This window comes from Cantharellus anzutake (assembly GCF_015039405.1).
Source record: "Cantharellus anzutake strain C23 chromosome Unknown EI90scaffold_4, whole genome shotgun sequence".
Classification (NCBI taxonomy): domain Eukaryota; kingdom Fungi; phylum Basidiomycota; class Agaricomycetes; order Cantharellales; family Hydnaceae; genus Cantharellus; species Cantharellus anzutake.
The window spans coordinates 1,193,101-1,214,527 of record NW_024066954.1 but is presented as its reverse complement, the minus strand read 5'-3'; the positions used below and the strand labels follow the sequence as shown (position 1 = coordinate 1,214,527).

At 49.0% G+C, this 21,427-nt stretch overlaps 10 protein-coding genes across 10 annotated transcripts; 5 read left to right on the top strand and 5 right to left on the bottom strand.

Annotated features, from left to right (window-relative positions):
- Positions 1 to 61: 61 nt before the first annotated feature.
- EI90DRAFT_2880803 (uncharacterized protein) lies at positions 62 to 538 on the top strand (the record flags this gene model as incomplete). Its single annotated transcript, XM_039053920.1, has 1 exon — positions 62 to 538. A coding segment is annotated over one exon (477 nt), but the record flags the coding sequence as incomplete, so codon positions are not given.
- A 186-nt stretch (positions 539 to 724) lies between these two features.
- EI90DRAFT_2876908 (uncharacterized protein) lies at positions 725 to 2,521 on the top strand (the record flags this gene model as incomplete). Its single annotated transcript, XM_039053888.1, has 1 exon — positions 725 to 2,521. A coding segment is annotated over one exon (1,797 nt), but the record flags the coding sequence as incomplete, so codon positions are not given.
- Positions 2,522 to 3,097: 576 nt separating this feature from the next.
- Positions 3,098 to 4,031, bottom strand: EI90DRAFT_3034066 (uncharacterized protein). Its single transcript, XM_039058508.1, has 4 exons — positions 3,785 to 4,031; positions 3,602 to 3,685; positions 3,498 to 3,552; positions 3,098 to 3,441 (listed from the first exon to the last, which is right to left on the bottom strand). The coding sequence occupies exons 1-4, from the start codon at positions 3,858 to 3,860 to the stop codon at positions 3,354 to 3,356; spliced, it is 303 nt and encodes a 100-aa protein (XP_038922405.1). The 5' UTR covers positions 3,861 to 4,031; the 3' UTR covers positions 3,098 to 3,353.
- Positions 4,032 to 5,693: 1,662 nt separating this feature from the next.
- Positions 5,694 to 7,508, top strand: EI90DRAFT_3116589 (uncharacterized protein; the record flags this gene model as incomplete). Its single annotated transcript, XM_039062908.1, has 4 exons — positions 5,694 to 5,940; positions 5,995 to 6,413; positions 6,508 to 7,133; positions 7,187 to 7,508. 4 exons carry the CDS (start codon positions 5,694 to 5,696, stop codon positions 7,506 to 7,508), a joined length of 1,614 nt encoding a protein of 537 aa, XP_038922404.1.
- Positions 7,509 to 7,742: 234 nt separating this feature from the next.
- Positions 7,743 to 8,438, top strand: EI90DRAFT_3034061 (uncharacterized protein; the record flags this gene model as incomplete). Its single annotated transcript, XM_039058507.1, has 2 exons — positions 7,743 to 7,795; positions 7,848 to 8,438. Coding segments are annotated over exons 1-2 (537 nt in total), but the record flags the coding sequence as incomplete, so codon positions are not given.
- A 1,986-nt stretch (positions 8,439 to 10,424) lies between these two features.
- EI90DRAFT_2965833 (uncharacterized protein) lies at positions 10,425 to 12,000 on the bottom strand (the record flags this gene model as incomplete). The annotated part of the gene is made up of 4 exons (XM_039055542.1): positions 11,635 to 12,000; positions 11,386 to 11,587; positions 11,233 to 11,332; positions 10,425 to 11,177 (listed from the first exon to the last, which is right to left on the bottom strand). Exons 1-4 carry the CDS (start codon positions 11,663 to 11,665, stop codon positions 10,425 to 10,427), a joined length of 1,086 nt encoding a protein of 361 aa, XP_038922402.1. The 5' UTR covers positions 11,666 to 12,000.
- Positions 12,001 to 12,540: 540 nt separating this feature from the next.
- On the top strand, positions 12,541 to 13,419 carry EI90DRAFT_3034053 (uncharacterized protein). Its single transcript, XM_039058506.1, has 3 exons — positions 12,541 to 13,104; positions 13,161 to 13,256; positions 13,310 to 13,419. Exons 1-3 carry the CDS (start codon positions 13,033 to 13,035, stop codon positions 13,394 to 13,396), a joined length of 255 nt encoding a protein of 84 aa, XP_038922401.1. The 5' UTR covers positions 12,541 to 13,032; the 3' UTR covers positions 13,397 to 13,419.
- A 469-nt stretch (positions 13,420 to 13,888) lies between these two features.
- EI90DRAFT_1742253 (PI31 proteasome regulator N-terminal-domain-containing protein) lies at positions 13,889 to 15,374 on the bottom strand. The gene is made up of 5 exons (XM_039052109.1): positions 15,343 to 15,374; positions 14,863 to 15,295; positions 14,597 to 14,796; positions 13,989 to 14,511; positions 13,889 to 13,932 (listed from the first exon to the last, which is right to left on the bottom strand). The coding sequence occupies exons 2-5, from the start codon at positions 15,190 to 15,192 to the stop codon at positions 13,912 to 13,914; spliced, it is 1,074 nt and encodes a 357-aa protein (XP_038922400.1). The 5' UTR covers positions 15,193 to 15,295; positions 15,343 to 15,374; the 3' UTR covers positions 13,889 to 13,911.
- A 420-nt stretch (positions 15,375 to 15,794) lies between these two features.
- EI90DRAFT_3034043 (uncharacterized protein) lies at positions 15,795 to 17,112 on the bottom strand. The gene is made up of 5 exons (XM_039058505.1): positions 17,033 to 17,112; positions 16,847 to 16,958; positions 16,350 to 16,774; positions 16,179 to 16,274; positions 15,795 to 16,110 (listed from the first exon to the last, which is right to left on the bottom strand). Exons 2-5 carry the CDS (start codon positions 16,935 to 16,937, stop codon positions 16,045 to 16,047), a joined length of 678 nt encoding a protein of 225 aa, XP_038922399.1. The 5' UTR covers positions 16,938 to 16,958; positions 17,033 to 17,112; the 3' UTR covers positions 15,795 to 16,044.
- Positions 17,113 to 17,769: 657 nt separating this feature from the next.
- Positions 17,770 to 19,118, bottom strand: EI90DRAFT_3034039 (uncharacterized protein; the record flags this gene model as incomplete). Its single annotated transcript, XM_039058504.1, has 5 exons — positions 17,770 to 18,020; positions 18,089 to 18,190; positions 18,248 to 18,678; positions 18,745 to 18,856; positions 19,002 to 19,118. Coding segments are annotated over 5 exons (888 nt in total), but the record flags the coding sequence as incomplete, so codon positions are not given.
- Positions 19,119 to 21,427: the final 2,309 nt, after the last annotated feature.

The window sequence follows — 21,427 nt, the reverse complement described above, 5'->3', positions numbered from 1 at the left end:
CACTGTGGTGGACCGAGTCATCTGCACACCCCTGGATGCACGCCGGTCTAAGCACGCTTTAAAGCGCGAGAGGCAGCATGTGCGTTGGGACAATACAGTCCTTCCGCAGCTCATAGCTGTGTACATTCAGTGGGAGCGTTTGCGTTATTCCGGATCGGGGGTCACACCTAGAGCGGATCCTTGCGATTGTGGGGGCAGCCACCTGGCACTCAAAGTTGTTTGTTTGCGGTTTGACCGCAAAGAGGAGGTCTTGCTTATTGTTTGCAGTACCCGCCCTGCTCCCGTCCAGCTTGTTGAGCTTGGGATGTTCCCATGTGCTCCATATCGCCCTTCACTGGCCGTAAGCATCGATATGTTGGAATGGGTCTCACTTTTCTTCAAGTTTACCGCCCCAAATAACCGGGCATGGGCAGCTACCATGCAAACCATACTTCAAAATCGCGGGTTTCATTTTGATGCCAAGGACTCTCTTCGTAGACGTTTCGCGAATGCCCTGAAATATTACCAGAGTCTCGTTTCGTTAGTCCAAGCGGAGCTTGTTCGTTTAGCAAGAAGCTACGCACTTCCATCTCAACCTTCATCTGTGATGCCGCAGGGGCCATCTACCTCCGTCTCGCAGCATTCCGAGGGTACCGAGATTGAGACTGATTTTGACGTCACGACTCCGATCAATCGTCGCGTGTATGAGAATGCCCATCATACTCCAAACCCTAATGCTGATGATCAGCCTAGTTCTTTCCTCCGTTCTCGATGTCCCCTCTGTTTTGGTGGGTCCTATACGAAAGGGGAGGATGTACAGGCCATCATATGTTGCGATGCGAATTTCCAACTAAAGCGGATTAAAGACAAGGATCGTCGGCGTGGAATGGAGGAGAAAGTCGGGGGGAAGGATCCTGCTTTCACGTCACCGAGAACTGTATTTTTGTCTGAGGACTTCGTTCAGTTTTGGAAAGAACACGTCGAGACCATCCGCCCCACTAAAAAGTCTTCCAGGAAGCGCAGAAACCGTGAAGGGGAGGAGGTGGACATTGAGCGTGCTCCAGCTGGTGCAGATGATAGGAGGGAGTTTGGCTTGCCAGTCCCGAACTCTACATATGATGCTTGTTCTGAGTCTTTCATCGCTGCCGATGGGGAACGCATTAAGGCATCGACAGACTATTTTGCGGACACTGGAGTGATGGCGATCCTGTGTCGCCACGATATACCCCTATTCCTCGTTAACGTCCAGACGGCCGGTGAGAAACAGCACTACCTTTTCGCGCTCGTCGCAAAATTCTTTGAGCACGTCCCGGGCTCATGGCGGGTTGGAATATTGTATGACATAGGATGTCAGGGAGATCGTACCCTGAAGAAATACAACATTGCTCCGGAGTGGAGATCTCGAATCGCGTGGGGTGTCTCCATTTTCCATGCATATGGTCACCAGTATGCCTGTCAGCTTTGGTACCATCCACGTAAATCGGAGCTTTGGGGCCTCACGGATGGTGAAGGTTGTGAGAGGGTGTGGAGCCAGCTGCGACAGTTGATACCGGGCCTTCGAGTTACTGGCCATTATCGTCGCCTCTTTCTAATTGATGTCCAGGTTGAGCACATTGAGTCCATGAAGTCCCCTGACTCTGGAAAATGGCTTCGAGGCCACCTAAAGAGGGCCAGGGGGCGACTTAATGCAGCTACCGGTCACTCGGGGAAGAACAACGATGATCCGGTTCCTGATCTGTTGGCACAGTTTGAGGACCAGCGACGTTATTACAGCAAACCTTTAGAGCGTCAATCGAAGACAGCGGCCCAGAAGCTAGTGGATCGAATTACTTCACTGAGGACCGAGTTAAAGACCCAAGAGACACTCTATGAGGAGCTTGTTCGGACCAGGCCAGTAGATGATCCAGTTCGTCAGTTTGAGTCGCAAGAATTCATGGAGAAAGTGGCAGAAGAGATTGTAAGGCTGAAGGAGTCGTTGGCCACAAACATGCGTATGCTTGGAGCACAGGGCGATGCTGCCTTCGAAGAGCTGGAGCGGCTGAAGAAGGATGAGTGGACAAATGAACTCATCAATTTTCGAATCCTTAGGGAGCAGCTTGTTCGGAAATTGCGTTCAAGACGGTTCGAACTCAACATACTTGATCGCTCAAAAGCTCGCACCATTGATCAAAATGTCAAGGCCCATGTGGAGAAAGCAGTGAAGGGCCGATCATCTGCCATTGACATTACACTGCGAAAATACAACGAGAAGCTAGAGCTTCTAAGGAGGCTTCGGACTACTTCTCCAGCCCACCAAAATAAGTATCTCCCACCTTCCCTCAGCCGTGACACCATCCTCAAGTTAGATGTAGATCAAGATCTTTGGCAAGAGTTCTTTGACCAAGAGCCCGGAGAGGGAGAGCTCCCCAAATGGGTGATGGATTCTAGTGTTCGTGAGAGCATTCGCTATATGCAGGAAGCAAATAATTGCCGGTCTGAGATACGCAGACTCACTGCAGAGCATGCTAACCTCCGACACTGGTTGGCTCATGAGCATGCTGCATATGAGTCACTTTTTCGGTCATGTCAAGGAAGGAACAGCGTTGACGTGGCCTTTCTTGCTCTCAAATGGCTCCATGAACTTCACAATCTCTCCATTTCATGGCAGAATCACACCGAAGATGTCCCTTGTCCTCACGATGCACTTCCGTGGCCGGACACCACCCCTCCAATGTCAAAGGAGGATTTCTGTTCCCTTTACACCAACGTTCAATCCACCAATACTCAGTACCCCGGGGCAGGTCAAGATGATGGTGTGGACAGCGCGGATGAGGCAAGTCAAGATGATGATGATAATGATGAAATAGAGCCTGATGAGATGGAGGAAAACGGGGCTCTGGCTCTGGCTATGGCAGCATTAGATATGGGTGAAGATGCTCGCCTTGACCCAGAGAATGTAGAGGGTTTCGCAATGTAAGTTGTAATTGCTGGCCCATGGCGATTCCCACAGTGTGGCCATTTCCCTCAGTTGGCCGGGCAATTGTCTCATGAATTCAGCTCCAACTCTCACATGCATGTGACATCAAATAGCGCGGGAACTCTTTGAGCGGATTTGGTGCCGATCTCGAATATAACAATGTAATAATAACAATATTAACATTAATTCCGGAAACTCTATGAGTAGATATAACAATATAACAATAAACTCGGACAACTCCGCTACAATACAGCTAAGGTCATAACTGTTTGTATCCTCTAATCACGTGACATAGAGAGGGAGAAAGAGAATAGGCATCATGACAGCGGACTCGGCCTAGCATCGGGCCAGCACAGAATGTTGATTGCGGAACAGGAAAACAACGGCTGAGGGCGGGCCGGTTACAAAGAGAGTACAGTTAAGATACAACGTAATCAAAGGCGGAGTGGGGGGAGGTGGAGGGTAGACAAAAGAGGAAATGCAGCCTGAGCGGGGAGGAACAGGAGCTGAGGGCGAACAATTCACAAATCAAGTAAATAAAGGGTTAAAAAAATACACTTACAGAAAACAGCAACACATGGAAGGGAGAGTAATAACCACGCGATAACGAGGGGTAACTGACAAGCAAGCGTGAGTTAGAAGCCCGGCTGCACTGGGGAAACATACCAGTGACACCGAGCGCAAGCGCTGCGGCAGTGTGAACAGCTCCAAGTCGCACGTGCCCGACTCCGATTAGTCCCGTGAAATAAACTGGAATACATAGCAAACTATGTTAGTAGCAGTGATGGAAGCAAACATAATAGAAAAATAATGCAATCACGAAACCGGGTGGAGAAAAAATTTGCTTACTAGACACAAGTTGAAGAACAATCAATGAAAGCACCCACTGGAAACATAATGTAAATAGGAATAAACACCGGGTCATTTGGATCTGAGACCCATGTCATCCACGTTGATGTCAGCAACATGGCAAGCGGGGCAAGCTGGCAGGCGAATGGAAGAGCAAATGGGCAGGCAACATTGTGGCTGCAGCGTGACATGCAAGACAAAACACGGAAACAATCAGTGAACGTGCCCAGTACAAGCTCGGGGACCTCAAAGCGAGGACAAGAGTTTCAGATTCCACAGGAGTCAGCTGGTGGGGGTACGGAATAGTCGCGGAGGGGGATATAAATCTAATATACAAGGGAGGTACGAAATATTAATTGCTTCGGACAATACAAACAAACCGAGCCTCATACCATTGCATTGACGCCATGGAAAGTAAAATGAATTTACGAGGGGAAAGTGGGCCATGGGACGTAAAGAGGACAATCATCAGGGGACAAACTTACCAGCACAGCGAGTTCAGGTCAAAGCCTGCAAAAAAAAAGTCATCAGATTTGTTGCGAAGAACGGGGTTGCAGCTCCAATTGGAATAACGAACCCACCCCGTTAGGCCATCATCTGATAAACTCTGTGAATACTGAACTAGCTAGGCTGAGAGACAATCAGCGGAACAATCTACAGGGGAGAGACAATTAGCGCGGTTCATGCCAACTGAAGAAACCGGCAAACCTCATGGAACCCTACAACAAACCCACGCCTCACTGCAACGATGAGTTAGCTAGGCCACACCCCAATCGAGGGACGCAAAGCGTATGCTTAGGACTGAGGAGGGAAGGGAGGCTTGGCGGTGGTCGCGGCGCTGCGCGGGTTCAGTAGAGGATGGGGAGAGGATGGGGAGACGGAAAGAACTAGACAGTTGCGAATAATTCATCACCTGATCTCGGCGTTTGCCTCCTTTGTATTGAATCTTGCCGAGGGAAGTTGCCGCCATTCAGACACCTGCGGCAAATGACAGTTAGAACGTTCAATGAACGTTCAATGATGATCAGAATACCCCACTGGAGAATGTTATAGAACGTTCAACAACCTTTTGGCCTATTAGGCACATACACACAACGTTCACTGATTGTTTAGAACGTTCAGTCGTGGTTTTAGAACATTCTAATCATTACGAGCATTCCGTTGGAGAACGTTATAGAACATTCAACAAGCTTTTGGCCTGTTAGGTATATATATATATAGCGCTTTTGGGTACCTAATCAGGTCTCCAAAATATGGGTGACATGGCTGACCCCTTGTGGATACGAATGGGGTCCCTTCATTCATCACGGCTTGAATGAGTCTCCTTGGAGCGCAAGCATTGGCCCAACCCTGCGGTATCCCGTGGTTGTGGAGTCCTACTAAGAAAGCTTTAATATCCTAGTCGTAATTTGCCCAGCCTGCGAGGCATTTGTAATATATCATGGACCTAGGGATGTTCGAATGAAGGATTTCCCGACGAAGTATCTCAGATCGCGTTATTAATTGATCGTCATGGTAAAAATCCGTCGTTCGTGGGCTGTCATATTACTTACGATAGGATAGGGCAAAGTTCCATTTTCGGGCATTTCTAGTCAACCCAGATGTCCGCATACATGCATTCATCTGATCTTTCCTTCCTGCAGCTGTAAATCCAGAGTGTCACGGTTCAAGGTGTTGAAATTTGCAATTACCTCCAGCAACCGCAGCACTATTAATTGCTGTGTTTGGAACATTGATATTGATTGCTATACAATTGGTTCCGTAATGGGATCAACTCAAAAGTATCGCCCCCCCTTGCTCTTCGCCTTTCCTTTGCTCGTTATTTGAGACGGTCTTTACTCTCTGGATTTGCTATCTCTCATCTAATTAGAACCCCTTTCCTCTTTACTTGAAATACTAGGCACCCAGGATGGCACCTAGATATTCTGTGCTTCCTCGAAGGGATAGTTTTAAGTTGGAGGTTGACGAGAGAATCGTCGAGTACAAAGCACCACGGTCGCCCATCATTCGTCTACTCAGTCGCACATTACTAAGATATGCTGCGTGCCTGGCATCATTGCTCCTCTTGATCAATTATCTTCTGAGTTGCATCCCCTCGGCGCCATTGGATTCCGAGTTATGGAAAACCATCACAGAAGAGAAAGGAACCGGCGGTAGTGAGTCGAAGATATGCCCTGGCCTTCACGGCTTCTTCTAATGATGCTCTACAGGATGGCATATCCCAAAATCTTGGTTACTCGACGCTCCATCGCTGCCCGCCGGCATCGCGAAAACCCCCAAAACATCTCTCGAAGCAGCGGAACTCGCATACACGCTGGCTACAGGACAAAGTCAATACATGGAATACTCCTCAATTCCTCTAATAGTGCATCAAACATGGAAAACAATGGATCATCGTCTATGGTCATCAGGCATCATTCGCGCTGTTGGGACTTGGCTTTCATATTGCCAACCAGCACCCAACTCCCACGGTGTAAAGATGGCGTACATACTATGGGATGACGACGGGATAGAGGCATTCATGAATAAGTATGAACCAGATTTTCTTGATATCTTCTGGACGCTGCCTTCGATCGTGGAGCGCACCGACGTCTTCCGGGTTCTTGTCTTGAAATGGTTTGGGGGAATTGTAAGTGTTCCCAATACCCCTCACTGAGGGTTGTACTTGCTGGTTGTGGTGTAATTCTGATGCCAAACACTCGATTATCAACGTTTTCATTTAGTATGGTGATGTGGACACGGAGCCTCTACGCGCTCCTTCATCATGGATACAGGGAATAGATCTTAAGAATTGGACGGATACTAAGCTACACGCATCATATGGTGCCCCTCCTGTGCGACCTGTCCACCCTGAGCCATCAAGAGTCCCATCACCCTACGACCTTCCTTCTAAGTTAGCGCCATCGCCATCATCGGCCTCTAACCCCATCCACTATTCGCATTCACTCAAGGAATCCACAGTCTTACCATCCGATCCCCTCGTAGGCGCCATATTTGGCATTGAGGCTGATTACCCAGAAGAGAGCGACGCCTATTGGCGCGCTGGTTATGGCTTCCCAACCCAGCTCACCAATTGGGCGCTTGCCATGGCACCTCATCATCCCATTGCCACCCGTTTCCAAGACACAGTTCGTGAAGATGTTGAAGAAGAAGAAAAGGAAGGTACCCTGATGACAGCATATGCCGTCGACCTGACGGGGCCCGTGATGGTGACGAGGGTCGTCAGTAGGTGGCTTGCTGATACTGCAGGGTTGCGATGGATGGCAGTGACAAGCCTAGATTTCAGGAGTAGCGCACCGCCCAGCAAAATTGTTGAAGACGTCCTCATACTGCCCAAGTCCGGCTTCCAGTAAGTGCTGTCTCCTTTCTCTTCGTTGCTTTCTAATATCCTTTCTTTGGCAGTCCGTCAGCGAGCAAAATTCCTTTCTTCCGAGGGTTCAATGATCCAGCTGCGCGCTTAACACATTATGCTCAGGGTTCATGGCGCAAATTCAACCCACATGTCGAATTCGGGAAATTCTGTCGGACTTTCTTTGGACTTTGCAGGGATTGGGGGAAAGAGCCTCCTATCATCCAACAGCACCATTCGTCCATTGATTCGGCATCGATGACAATGAAGTCCCAACACCATTCGTCAGGTGTGGGACCACATTCAGCAGCTGCACAACCCACGACATCAGTTGCAATCGCAGGACGGATTGCGATAGATACTGGAAGACTATGACATGACTATGTCACGAGTATTTTCTCAAAGATACTTGCATCATCCCACCCGAAATCGCATGCGCTGTTCCTCGACTCCGCCTCACGAACCGTTGTCTCTCCCATTCTTCAGGCCGCCCCCATGATTTATCCGAAAGAGACATTAAATATTTCATTTGGAATGCTAAACTTCGTTGATCGTTGATCGCTGCTTATTAGTGGCTATTTTGGTACTACATAGTTGGTGTGTGACAATTTAGGTAATTCACACTAATGCACGTTTTTGACCTTGCTGGATATGAAAGGGTACTAGTGTTACGTGAGTTCGCGAAGAGGAGAAGGTGTATGCTGCGGCGCTCACTGTTTGCAAGTAATCGTACGTCGTACAGGATCATGTAGCCGACCCCGGCTTCTGCGTGGATTCCGTGAACGCTGCACATCCCAACATCCACCCTCGTTTGTACGAGATTCTGGTGCCGCGCCTGTGTGGCCTGAGGATGACCAATTGAGTCAGGGTGTTCTAGACAACAATATTGCAATAGGATTTGCCATCAGGCACCACAAATGCCCGGCCCCATCCGCTCGATACATGTTCACCTGCCAGACTCGTACCCAGTCATCGTTGCGCACTCGTGGACGGGCGCGCGACTCGAAACGACCGCGTCTGGAGGTTGAGTGCAAGTATGAATTTAATTTGCCCTTCAAGTTACTTACCGAGGCTAGTCTTCCTCAGTTGTGTGTCGGCGGAGTTGAACAAACCATATTATGGGGATCGAATGGGATGGGATGCTGCTTCATTTATACCGAGTGCATGTTAGTGTCTTTCCGTTTGCGGACCAGCGGGGTGCGAAGACCCCGGATCCGCTCATAACCACGTTCGTTTTTTGAGCAAAATCCATGGGGACTGCAGGAACTCTGATACCGAAAAATCTCAAGTCACTTCCCACAACTAAGCCACCCAAGCGGAGTTGGCCACAAATTTATTACATAAGAGCAATTTGTAGACTGATTCGACTGCTGTTCAAGTATCGTAGCGAAATTGCAAATTAGTAAGTGTCATAAAAAGACCTATGTATGTACATATCCGTGATTACAGGGGTTCCGAACAAAAAATGGCACCCAGAAATGGTATGAAGAGAAACCATCAAGGTGGAAAAACGAAAAGAAGAATTCGAACGAGAAGCGATCTACGCATATTGCGTTGAACTCCATGTAATACAAGCAACCGATGGACCAGCCTGAGAATGAACGCTCGAACATCCATCAAGTTTGATCTATTTGGTTTTGAACTTGGTCTTGTGGGTCTGCGTCACCAGAGTCAGAACCGTTCCAATCCGAAGTGTTAATCCAATCATCATCCGAGTTGTACGCCTGACCTTCTTCCGGAACCCACCAAATGTTCTTGGCGTCGGAATATGGGTTGAGAACACATTCACACCCCCCACACATCTGATAGTCTTCAACAATTTCGTGAACTGTTTGATCTTGTTCCCGACTGGCGGCGGCAGAGCCAATCAGTAGAAGGTGAAATAGACGACGGTGTGTCGATGAGGATACTTACAATTGGATATGGCCTATGTGTATTGTGACACTGCATTGTTATCTGGCGAGGAATGGATGAAATGACCAGAAAACACGGTACCTCGGGCCAAACACGCCCCGCCTTGACACTCTGGATCATGAGTCTCGCTAAATCTGCACGAGGGATTCTGGCAGTCGATCTAAGACCCAGCAAGAGAAAAAGAAAAACTAAGCTAGCGAAACTAGAATAAATGGGATTCTCACATGCTGTCCCCGGCCATCACCCTCCTCCTGGTGATCTGTTAGATACGCGTTAAATAAAAATACTCTTGATTAGTATGGCAGGCAAGACTGCACGAACTGCATCCTAGTCAGAGCCACACAACTTCGGTAAGTGAAATTCCGACGACAGGAACGATCACCCTTACGATAATGTTTCCATTTGACCATGTAGTGGCACATAAAAGTGGACTCTAGTTTGAGGATGGATTCAAGATGAAGCCTAGTGCAAAAAGTGTTCGTAATTAGAGCGTTGTTAGATTCCTAAAACGAGGTGCCAACGAGCGATAGGCTCAGGTGTAGTGAGAGGGGGGCGACATAAGCGATTCCTTTTAAGCCCTTCACGAGGTGGCCGCATTTGCCGAAGAGGGCTTTTCCTAATAAAGCAAGAAGATAAAGCCGGGCTCGTCATTGCTGTATTGGTGGCATGAAAACGAGCATGAGATTGCCGTGGCGACCCGACCTAAACCGGATTCCTGAGAAATAGACGCCCCAAAGGGATGAGGAGGATGTACGTTCCATGTTGTGCATATATTGATGCGAACAGAGTCTGAGTGAAAGACAAACAAGGGTTGGGTGGGCATCAGTCTCCCAACCATATGAGAAGAATCACCCTGGTACCGATTAAGTTTAGAACGAAAATGGAGACGATCCCATGGCAGGACAGTGAGAACTAGTGCAACTTCAGTGACGCAGTGAGTTGGATGAGCAGGGCGTCGCGCGGCGGTGGATACTCAGTGAAGGAAAAGAGCGCGCAAGACCTGTCAACGCCACTATAGCGTTTATAGTATATCGGGGCCATGCTATAGATCGGGTGACGCAGACGCGTTGGGGGGACAGTGTCGGTTGAGTGTGGGATGAACTATATCGCTACACGTAATGTCGGTTGAGGGCCAACGACTTTCAATGAACCTGACAAGAACATGACTCTGTCTAGATGCTTTGAGCTATTTCACAACTTGACGACGTAAAACAGACCATATTACATGCTTATTGAGGGGATTACATATTATTTGGACTTTCATGACTTCATCAATCTCACTCTTCGTCGACAGACCAATCCATATCTTCACCTCCATGTGCACTGTCCTAAGGAAATGCGTCCGTAAGAAACAGGAATCCAAGACCAAAGAGTGCCTCAATAGCATACCTCCATGGCAGGCGTGATGTGCTCCTGGATCGAGGAAAGGGAGGATGAGTGTTTGCTACCGATTTTGCTACTGACCTCAGCATTCCTCCTCTGGCTAGCAGTAGCAGAATAGCCTGGCTCTTGCGAGCCCTTTTCAACTCGACGGGGGCGCTCTTTAACCTGGCGCACCATGAAATCTGCCTCACGGTGTTTAAGGATGAACTGGAGGATCAAACGTTGAAATGCCTCGTTAACATATTGTGGTGCATTTCGGGTTTCGGAGTCCTCCAGCCAATATCTGTCGACGGCAAGAATCCCGGCGAGCTTACGAAACAAAGGCTGCAGTGCTGTGCTGTAGAGGGTGTGGATGTTGGTCCCAGTGCCCTCGTCTGGCTCTCCGGGCCCACTGGCCAGGTCGCAAATTAGTGAACTCCGAGCACCTCCTGTCAAAAGCAGCCAGATGGAGTGAGAAATGAATTCATCTGGCTCTTCTTTGGGTTGGGCGGTCACCGTCCAGTAAAGGAGCAACCACCAGACAGACTCCGCATCGTGGTCAAGTTCGTGCCTCCATTCGCGATTGTTACGACCACCTGGGTGGTCAGTGAGCAATCTCACCGGTGTGGACGGGAATTTCGCAACACGGTCTGGGTGGGCCAAAGTATAGGGTTCAGGACTATCAGGTACTGCAGCAAGAACCAAGGGAGGGAAAATTGGCACTGGTTCCCTCCGTTGGACAGCACGGGCTATGAAGACAGGGGTGCCCTGGTAACAATGCAAATGGGAATAGGTTACAAAAAGAAGGTAAGACACAACCAACCATTCGTTTGATTCGCTTGTGCTCAGGACTCTGTTTGCTTGCATGGTGTTCAGCATGGTTAAAATCAATGAGCAGTGCCGATGTCTTGCAGGGATCACAGCTAGGTTCAGCCTTGCATCAGTGACTGCCCCATCGCCCCACACAGCAGCATACCTCTCATTGAGGAGATACTTGATGAAGCAAAGGGGTAAGCCTGTCGCAGTGGCTGTAGCCGCTTTGCTTGCTCCAATAGAGTCAGCATGCAGCGTACTATGGGCAATTGTCGTCGGGCACATCTTATCATCGATATAAAGAACATTCCCTTTGCTAATGTCGCGATGTAGGATTTGGGGTTTGAAATGCAAATACCGCAACACTGCAGCCATGTGAATATATGGAAGAAAGCCGATAAGACCAAAATACCTTCCAGGACATCATATGCGGTCTCCAACATCTGCCGCAGAGTAGGGATGCTCGTGAAAGGTTTCCCAAATTGCTGCAGTCCTGTGAAATACTTTCTTCTGGAGTCACCAAGGGGCAGAGGAAGGTCGGCCCCTGGGATCGAATTCTCGGAACACCTAAGAAGTTGGTGATGTCCTTAAAAGTCTGGAAAGGTTTCAGTTTATGAACAAGTTCATCGTATTCATATGCTTGAAGTTCATCACGTTTATGCTCAGCATAGTGGGAGGACAGATTAGACTTAGCTGAGGAGGACTGAGTATGTCCGCCCGAAGGAGTGTCTGGGGGTGCCATGGCAGTTATACTAATAGTGGTAGGCTTAGATGTCGCGTGACTCTTTTTTGAACTAAGTACGGTGAACAAGATCGACGCAGTACTATCAGCTTAACTTCCCCACGCTTTGAGGAATAACAATTCTCAAATCCCGTTCTGCTATACTACTCGAGCAATACTCATCAACGATCCATCAAAGCACTGTCCGCAGAATCGCGTCGCTGCCACTAGCCATGATGTGCCGTCATTTTAACGATCTGGAAGCTGCAAAGCTGGTTCCGCGTCCGTGCTGAGTGCCTTTGTCGCAAAGCACACCATCGGCATGAACCCAGACGTATCAGAAGATAAGCTGATCGTGCGGGGTTTTTACAAGCTCCATTAATCTATGCTGATAACCAGCACAGAGGTCTATAATGGGGGACTCAGCACGGTCATCGACAATTCCGGTGGTCCATGCCAACATGGCGCAGGTAAGGGATGAGGGGTTAATGTGACCGATAAACTTACTTTTCATCACCCTTCACAGGGAAAATACGATCCCCTCCTCCACACAGATATTCCAGCGACCTGGATCAGCCGTGTTTCAGAACTTTTCCAGGTCAACAGGTGCCGCTTGCGGGATTGTATAATCGTGAGATCTCTTCGGGAAGGGCCAGCCAACATGAGGCCTTGTCACGGACCCTCCGAGTTGACCTGTGCACCTGTGATAGTGGGTGTCACACAATACAATTCAGATCCTGCTGCGCGCCAGCAGGGTGGCATTGTTTGATGTTTTGACTTTCCTTGCGGCAAGAGCCTTGTCAGGAGTGATCCCGATTCGCTTGTGTTTCAAATTTCAAATGAGGTAGCTGGCTGATTTGGGCCACCTCTGCCACTCATGAAGAACAATACCCCTGTGCTGAGCTATCACGCTGATCATCGCGCTATGTGAGGCGCTGCGTCTCTCCGCTCCGGCATCTTTGCCACTGGAGAAAGCCCCATAAAACAGCAGGATGTGCTTATGCATTCGCCATTATCGTCTTTGAGCACGCGCGCTGTAAAGCGAAATCTGAGTCGCCTTCACGGTAATTAGCAAGAACGGCAGCTTGGATGAAGCCACTCTCACTAGCTAACATGCTTATTAGTTCATGTGTCGTTTTCAGCGCTCGCTCATTCACTATGGTCAGTCCTTCATCGCCTGCTCATGTCTTCTGCGCAACCTACGACACACATTCCAGGCTGTGGTCAGTCATAAAGTCTCGTCCTATATCTTCATGCCAATCCCCTGTGTTACAGGGCATTCTCTATTTGCCCGTGGAGGTCAGGATGAATGGGTGAGCGTGGACCGCCACAAGTGGGCTGGCCCTGAGGGCTGACGGGGATTTAGGTAGACTGCGAAAGCAGTAGTTGCAGCATTAGCCGCATACATCCTAAGGAATGTTTCGGAGCAGGATGTCGTAATCGTACGGAATAAATGGGTTTCCTCAGAAAACCTTGTCACTGATGCAACACCGCAGTTCGCCATTATCAATAGTACGTAAAGCAAAGGAATTATCATCCTTTTCCTGGTTTAATGCGTTCTTTGCCCCAATTTGGCGGCTGTCAGTCCCGGCAGCAGGAGGACTGTCGATGAATCCCGCATGGAGGAGATGTGTCCAGTCTGTGCACGGACCCTTCAGAGTCAATGGTGAAATTCTCGCCACATGTATCTCGGACACGAAATAGCCCGAACCATCACTAGTAGACCGAGCAGGATCCTCATGACACTTTTCGCTTCCACATCATCTTCGCCATTTGTTCTTATTCAATCCAGGACACTGGACTGCACATTTTTTTCTCGATTTAATTTGTCTCCATCAACTGATGTGTGTACCAATGGTGTTACAATTTATGAATCCTTAAACACTGGGTGGAGAGGTATGGTAAGCATGAGAGTGGGGTGAATCGAAGAGGGAAAAACACAATCGACCAGGAAAATGCTGAGGAAGATTACATGTACATATCGTTATTCTTAAGGCACCCATTTGAGCGTCAGAACTGATTCCGCGTGAATTAACTGTACTCACAAAGCCAGGTGGTAAAAATTCGTCATTATCGGGATCTCCAGGACCTCCCGACCTACCGGGACCGAACTGCGTTCCACCGGTCCCACGTCCACTGCGAAATCCAGGTCCAAGCCCACCATGAGGTCGAGGCGGGAACGGATGCACAGGATCAAACCTTGCTCCTGGGGGAGCACCCATAGGAGGCAGGAATCCATCCCCTCCCCAGCGGGGTCCTCCAGTCCCAATACTGCCCTGGCGCAGCGGATCCATTCTATCTCGGAACATGGGATGTGATGGTCCGACATACATCCCGTCTCCCCCGGGGAAGGCGGAAGGAGGTGCGAAGGGGTTTCGACCCAATCCACCGAGAGGTTCTAGGTCTGAACGACCAATTTCGAGGGGGTTCCTTCCGGGACCGGAAGGAGGGTAGGGGAGTTGGAACGGTTGAGATGGTTCTGGATTTGACGGTTGCAGAGGTGGGGCAGGTCGGACTGGGATGGGTTGAAAGGTTGTTTGGGAAGATTGAGCACTGGGTTCATTTGATCTGTAATCCGTTTTAAAGGCAACGGGTGTCAGTAAAACCTTATCCCCGAAGCTGTGAGAAGATAGGAGGGGATGATGTTGCGTACTCTTCGTAGCCCTCCTTTTGAAGGCTCGGGATCAGTTTTTGAAGAATGCACAATTTGAAACTAGATATGAGGTCATTGGCACGGGCCGATGTAATGAAGGCATGGATAAGGGGAGATGCATTTGACGCTGTGTCATAGGGGAAAGCTGATTCAGACGTGAAATCAGAAACAGGAATCTCCAGCGTATACGTTTTATCGTCCTAACCGAACGAAGCATACGTTGAGCACCCAGAAAAAAAGAACATTCTCATTATTGCAGGACGTGCCTCCAATGCTATGCCGTGAACGACTAGTCGCTTCGACAACTTCACGATCTTCAAGAAAAACACCAAACTGCTCTGCTCATGCCTGTACCTAAAGCCATACGAATCGGGAGAGTGCTTCTTCCATTCAGAAGGGAGTGCGTTATTATCGTATTCAGCATCTGTCGCTGAATCATCCAGCCCAACAAGGCGGCTGCCGATTAACGTCATTACAGTATGCAGAAGCGCGGCTATTCCATCTTGAGGCGCATTTAAAAGTTTGTCGTCAGACGGAAGTAACTCTGGGAGTGAAGATAACACCGCAGATGGATCGAGGATATCTTTCGTAGACATCGATGTTCGGTTTGTTGCAGCAGTGTTCGAAGCGTCAGCTGCTTGGGACCGATTGAGTTCGTCACATGCATTCTTGATATTGGAAGAAAACAAAAAAGGAAACCTGCCACCGCTGTCAGTTATTTTTTTATTTTAGCCTCCTGGACGTACCTAGGAGGTTAGGTTCTGGGTTCAATCGGGTGCCCAGGGAGTAGGCTAGGTTGAGGCAGCGTGTTGAGGTTGGCCACGGGGAAATGCATTATGCACCGTCATCCTCTGCTTGTGTGGGGCTCGGTCGCGGTTGATCCGGAATACTCATCTCAGCCAGTTCCTTGGAAATGATTCTTCGTTGTTTAGAGTACCACTTCACGTGCTCAGCATTGTTTTTTTTTTATATTCCCGTATTTTTTTCTTTTCGTCAGAGCTTTGTTTTGAGACAGAAGGTCGTTTATCATGCTACGTTCTTTGCTTCTTTGGCAGTGGAGTCCCCTTTTGTGGTGTCGAACCCTCGTTTGCACCTAACGTTCCATATTGCCCTTGCGCGCGCCTTCCACTGTCAGCAGCGGGCACGGTCCAGAGACACCTTTGTTCGGTTTCCCTTTGTCTGTCATTTCCATTAGGGTTGCCATAATGCTGTCAGTTATCATTGGCTGGGGAGGTCGCCCCGAAGCGATCCAGGCTCGAAGGGGTGAAACGTATACATAGTCTAAAAATCCGTGAACATAAATACTCCGGGCAATACACCGTCCTAATGCAATTCCAGACTGAAGGCCTTGCGGTGACCGCAGAGTTGAGAGGTACACTTGATGGATATTGCATCCACATCATAAGGGGCTCCACCATAAAGCGCGCAATCACATTCTTCCCCAGAGTTCAGGTTCCAAAATGACTGCATGGCACTGAGAGGTCCTCTTGAAATAACTTATAAGCGGTTAAGCCCTAAACAGTCATATTCATAATCTTAGGCAAGATATTCCAGACTTCAGAAAAGGGAAAGCCATGCCAACCGTGACGCTCTGAAACGTAGTGCTTGACAACGATGGGACGTTGAAACTCACGTCTCCCTGTACAAAGAAGTAGCTTTTGGGATCGTACTCGATGTGCTGCATATAAATTGTATATCCGGGTAAGGAGTATTGGTGATGTAATATCCCTACTGTTCCGATAAGGTGACTCACTCTGTAACATAATACACTGAGAGGACCGAAAGCTGGTAAGTTGGCGATACCAAGGAACGTCCCTATACCCCAAGGCCCTGAGTCCGTCTTGAAGAAATCAAACATCATCCTCCACCCTCCTGCCAGGGCGTTTGCTTGAAAGGCAAAGGCATTGTTCCTGTTGTTCAAATAGTATGCCCTGTTAGATCTTCCAGGGGGATCTATAGAAGAGAGGTATGTTATAGATCCTGCACCAAGCATTGTGGGTGCTACGGTGAGAACGTTATCTTGAAAGAGGTACGCATTATAAATGAAGGGTGTCCGATCATTCTTGAGGCGGTCAACAAAGGGAATGAATATTCCGGAGATTGCGAAAAAAAGGTCGTCTTGTGTCGAGATGCCGGACACCGTGATGTTGAACGTTGTTCCACCACGGACAATGACGGCTTTACCGCGTGCAGATTCATGATAGAAGAGTGATTAGGTTGGGCTCGGGTAGCCAGAGGGAGCAGACGTACGGAATTTGTCCGTTGGGAAGTTGGGAAGGAGGGTTTTATCGATCTGGAGCAAACCATACTCTTTAGGAACCAACTGACGGGCGACCCGCATGTCCACTGGGACAATAAACAACTAGCATGTACCAAGGAAAGCTCCGACATTGAAATTTCCGTGATGTCCGGCTAACGTTACGTTCGATAACTCACCGTGTTGTTGACCGACCCAGAGGCATTGAGGAGTGTTTGACAAGTCACAATAGTCTGTTGCAGGATACACAGCAATGCGACTGCGACCATTCTGGTGAGTCGGCCGACTTGAGGAAATACGGATATATCACCTGAGAAGCTCCGTAGTGGCATCTTGGAGCAGGCTCAAACGTGAACCGATACAAGCTCAGAAAAGAATTAAGATCTAGCGGTATCACGCGTGGTAGCGTACAAGTGTCAGCAGGCAGTCAATTTCCACAAACAAGAACCACGCCCCGGTTCAGAGTACGTGGACCAAGGAAAGAAGCAAGGAAAAGTCTTCTCGGCCATAAGCGCAAGCACTAACCAGCAGACAAAATGCCGAAAAAGGAAGGGTGCGCCGCTCTAGTCTGGAACAACGTCACTCGATAAATCGACTAGAAACAGGGGTCCAAGAGTTGGGCACATCATACATTGGCGCGCACTGCAACCAAATATGCATGGGTCGCACCGTGCACGTAGACCACTGTTCACACCACATCATGCACCCCGTAACCTGCCGTCATTGCTACTCTCGACAGCGCATCCCGGCGTGATTCTGCAAGAGGGGCTGTCGGCTCCCGTTAGGAGAACACTAGGTAAGTGCGAGAAGTTAGCGTTAGCGAGAAGATTTCCGAGCGGAAATGTCGAGCGGATTTCGTCTCAGAATGGATCAAAAGGCGTAAAAAGTTCAGTCCGACGTCACCATTTCTGTTGCCCGAGAAGCATGAAATATGTGTAATAAATTATTGGCTCTGTTCACGAGTCCCGGAACGTAGAATAGTGACAGTGTTGCGTATTATAGTAGTTGCGCGTATTTGGCTCAGTCCGTTACTCATGACCATCATGACCCATCATCTGTAAACCATCCATAGCCCTTATTGTTCTCCATCGCCCGGAAGTTCCATGAAGCGAAATGTTGACAGTTGACGTTAAGCCCTTCGTAGAATGACTTGCTCGCAGTGGTTCCCTTTCATGGCAAAGATGGTTGGGGAAAGCATAAATTTATCACAACTCATTCTGAACAACCGGACTCACAAAGACATTTCTAAAGATTTTCTCATCGCTGAATAATGTTGGTGCACTTATAGCTACATTCCCGTGGACGAATGAATGAGTTTTTGATAGATGTTGGAAATGCTGGAATTATAATAATTGTAAGTCACCATCAACGTGATCCGAGTAGACTGCACTTACTACCAAACAAAGGTCCCCGCTATATAGACCGAACGAAGGGAAGTTAAGTATGTCGGTGAAGGCCCTCTCGGACCAAGGAGACGAACCAGCGCCTGTCTTGGTCAGATCCAGCTCAACCCCACTGTCGTCACGAACGCCGCGAGCACGAAATCTCTCTAGAGTGTTTCCGTTACCATCCTCTTCCGTAAAGGTGGCATGAAGATCTCGAGGGTGCGGTTCGATTATCGAAGGGTTGCTTTTAACACCGGCAAACGCACTAGCAAGCAGAATAGCTAATGGTTCGTCTTGCCATGAAGCTGCTATGTACATGAAAGACGTTTGATTATCCCCTAATCTGTCGACAAAGGGGACGAGGAGGACGGCGAGGCCAAATTTCCAGAGTCCTGCCGTGTTTTTTATGTCAAAATCGCAACCCGTTCTAACGAGGAGGGCTGGGTTTAGATATGGTGGTTAGACATGGAAGGAGTTTTAGGGATTGACCCGACAGGGGCACTTACGGTGTTTTCCTTTTGGAAAATTGGGGAGAATGGTGGTGTTGACGGGGAGCAGAGGATATGCCTCTGGTACAATTGAACGTGCAAGCTCGTATTCGATCGGAATGACAATGAGCTAGAAACCGAGTTGGCTTCGTGGGCCGCACATCTGTGGTTTGGAGGCGTACCGTCTGATTTGTCTTTCCTCTTGCAGTCTTGGGCGCAGGAGCAGTGCAACAGTAAATTTCTACGCAAACAACCCAGAAAAGCAAGCCGCATACCAGGAAGAATGTGGGACGAACGTCGTACTTGAAAACAAGGATATGAAAGATATGCCAAGTAATGGTAACGAAGATGGACAACGTCAGAGCAGAGCGTACCACCAATTGGTATGGGATCGCTTCCTGCTCGAAAGAAGAGGCTGAATGTTTGAAGGGTCATTCTTCTTGGTCATTGTTTCTTTGGCCTGCGTGTTGACTCTTTTCTGGAGATGCTGCAGTGTGCTAGGGAAGGGCGACTTGGGACGTTTCGTGCGGCGGCGATGGCATCAGCCTATATAGAAGCTGAAGTCTGCTTGGTTTCGTCAATGTTCCCCAGCCAACCCTAGCCGCTGCCATCATGATATCCGGCGGGAGATCGGGTTCATTTGAATCTCCCACGGTGCCGTCCCCGAGACTATACAGTCTTCGATCGCTTCGTTAACAGTCATCCACTCCAGCTCATCGCGCCATTGCAGAAACCAACTTAGGAGGTCCCAGCTACAGCTGGTGCTCCTTCTGCACGTTTCATTTGAATCTCGGACGCGTCGTGTCTCTACTGCTTCTTCCCAAAAGGCGCGCCGTTAAGATTTCCGCGTCAAGGTCTTCTCGGGACGATCTCTTCTTTCCGGTTTCTCTCCTCGCTTGCCACTGCTGGGATGTTCACTCGCCGCAGAGAATCGTATCTTCCTGTTCTTCCTGCCTTGCCATCAGTCCCCTCGCTCACTTCAGAACTTACAATTGAGTCGCCAAATGTCTCTCCAGAGCATAAACTACGCAGTAGCGCGTTTCATTCCCATACGACTTCCATATCTCGATCACTCGCCGCTTACTACCCACAAACGCGCGTAGGTCATCTTTCCGATGACGTGTTGTATTGCTATTGATTGAGTGACTTCAACTGGCCAACAGGCTCAGTATAAGTCGCTTGAACAATTTTCCCCTCCTCTTCTGCTGCAGGTGTAAGTGGTCCTTATCGATGGAGGGAAGCCCAATGACTTTCCAAACTGCATTAGTTCCAGGAATTGGTCGATCAACATGACCAGTCCTGCATTGATGCCAAATACCTTAATCTTGAAGTAAGAAAAAATATGTTTGGACATCAATATCATTCTGACCCAATTTTTGCACCAGCTTGATAGCATGAAGCGAGAGAACAGTGCCCTCGAGAGGCAAACGATTCAGCTTAGAAAGCGTGTCGAGGAGCTCGAGCTTCAGAACCTCAAAATTGCAGAGCGTGCTCGCCAAGAGGCGATCAACTCAGTCATTAATGACTTCCAGGTTAGCATCACACAGCTCGTGGCACTAGGGAAATTCTCACATAGGAAAACCAAAGATGAGAGGTGATGCTATGCCATGCTCACCTTCCATCATTTCAGAGAGGATCACTACAAGCCCAATCATTTCCGTTTCGCCTAACCCTGCAAATCGTGTCTCCCGTCAGAATATTTTTCCGAAACACAAGTCCGATCGTCTCTCGCATCATGGTCATCGCCCTCATGTTCTGAAGTCACCGGTCCAAGGGAATGTCCCCGTTTCTCATGTTCCAGCCCAGATTGGGAATAGCATAGTTCTTGAGCCTCTTCCACAAGGCTATTCCCAGGTTCCTCGATTGAAAATGAATCCTCAACCACTTCGTCGGTTGCCTATCCCCGAATTCTCAGAAACTGCCCTGGAAACTTTGGGCGACTCTCGCGACAACTCCCTCCAGATCGAAACCGGCGCGAAGCCACCCTTATATAGGACCCGCGACCCCACCAGCGATGACGCTCGTGCGGGAGTTGAGAAGTCCGCGTCTGGCGGACCTCGCCCAGCTCCTGCTGGCGTCGACAATCCGAGAGGCACTCAAAAACTCGACCAGTCGCACTCCCCGAAAACTAGTATGTCTACGCAAGCAGCTAATAACAGCGTAACAAGAATGATTTCAAACGGTCGTACTTCTCGCCGTGATAATAGTCTCGTCGTGCCTAGTCTTCATTCTATCCTTGGCTTCCATGTAGGTACTTTAAACGATGAGGTGGGTGGAAGACGTTCTGTACAGTCTCCACTCCCTGCTCCTGGACTCGTTTCACCCGTGTCCCGCTCAAGTCGAACTCCGCCTAGCATAAGACTCAAGTCTTCTGGCCGCCATCGGCCGAAGTGGGCCAACGGAATGCATCTCAACGATCCTGGCGAACAGGCAGGGCTGCTTCATGAATCACTTCCTGGAAGTCATACAGCCAGTATCAATACTGACGAGGTGCCCAACGCTGATAAGGGTGACCAACACCGACGTTCTCGGTCTACTTCAGCTCCTGAACAAGCTCAACTCAGGGACGATTCTGTTAATCGAGTCTTGGGAGAGTCTTCAAGGAATACAACCTCAGCTAACGGACCGGGTCGTGCGCCTCATGACGTGGATGAAGTTCTTTCTCACCCGGGCAGCAGTTCACAGTGGCACGGTAGGTATC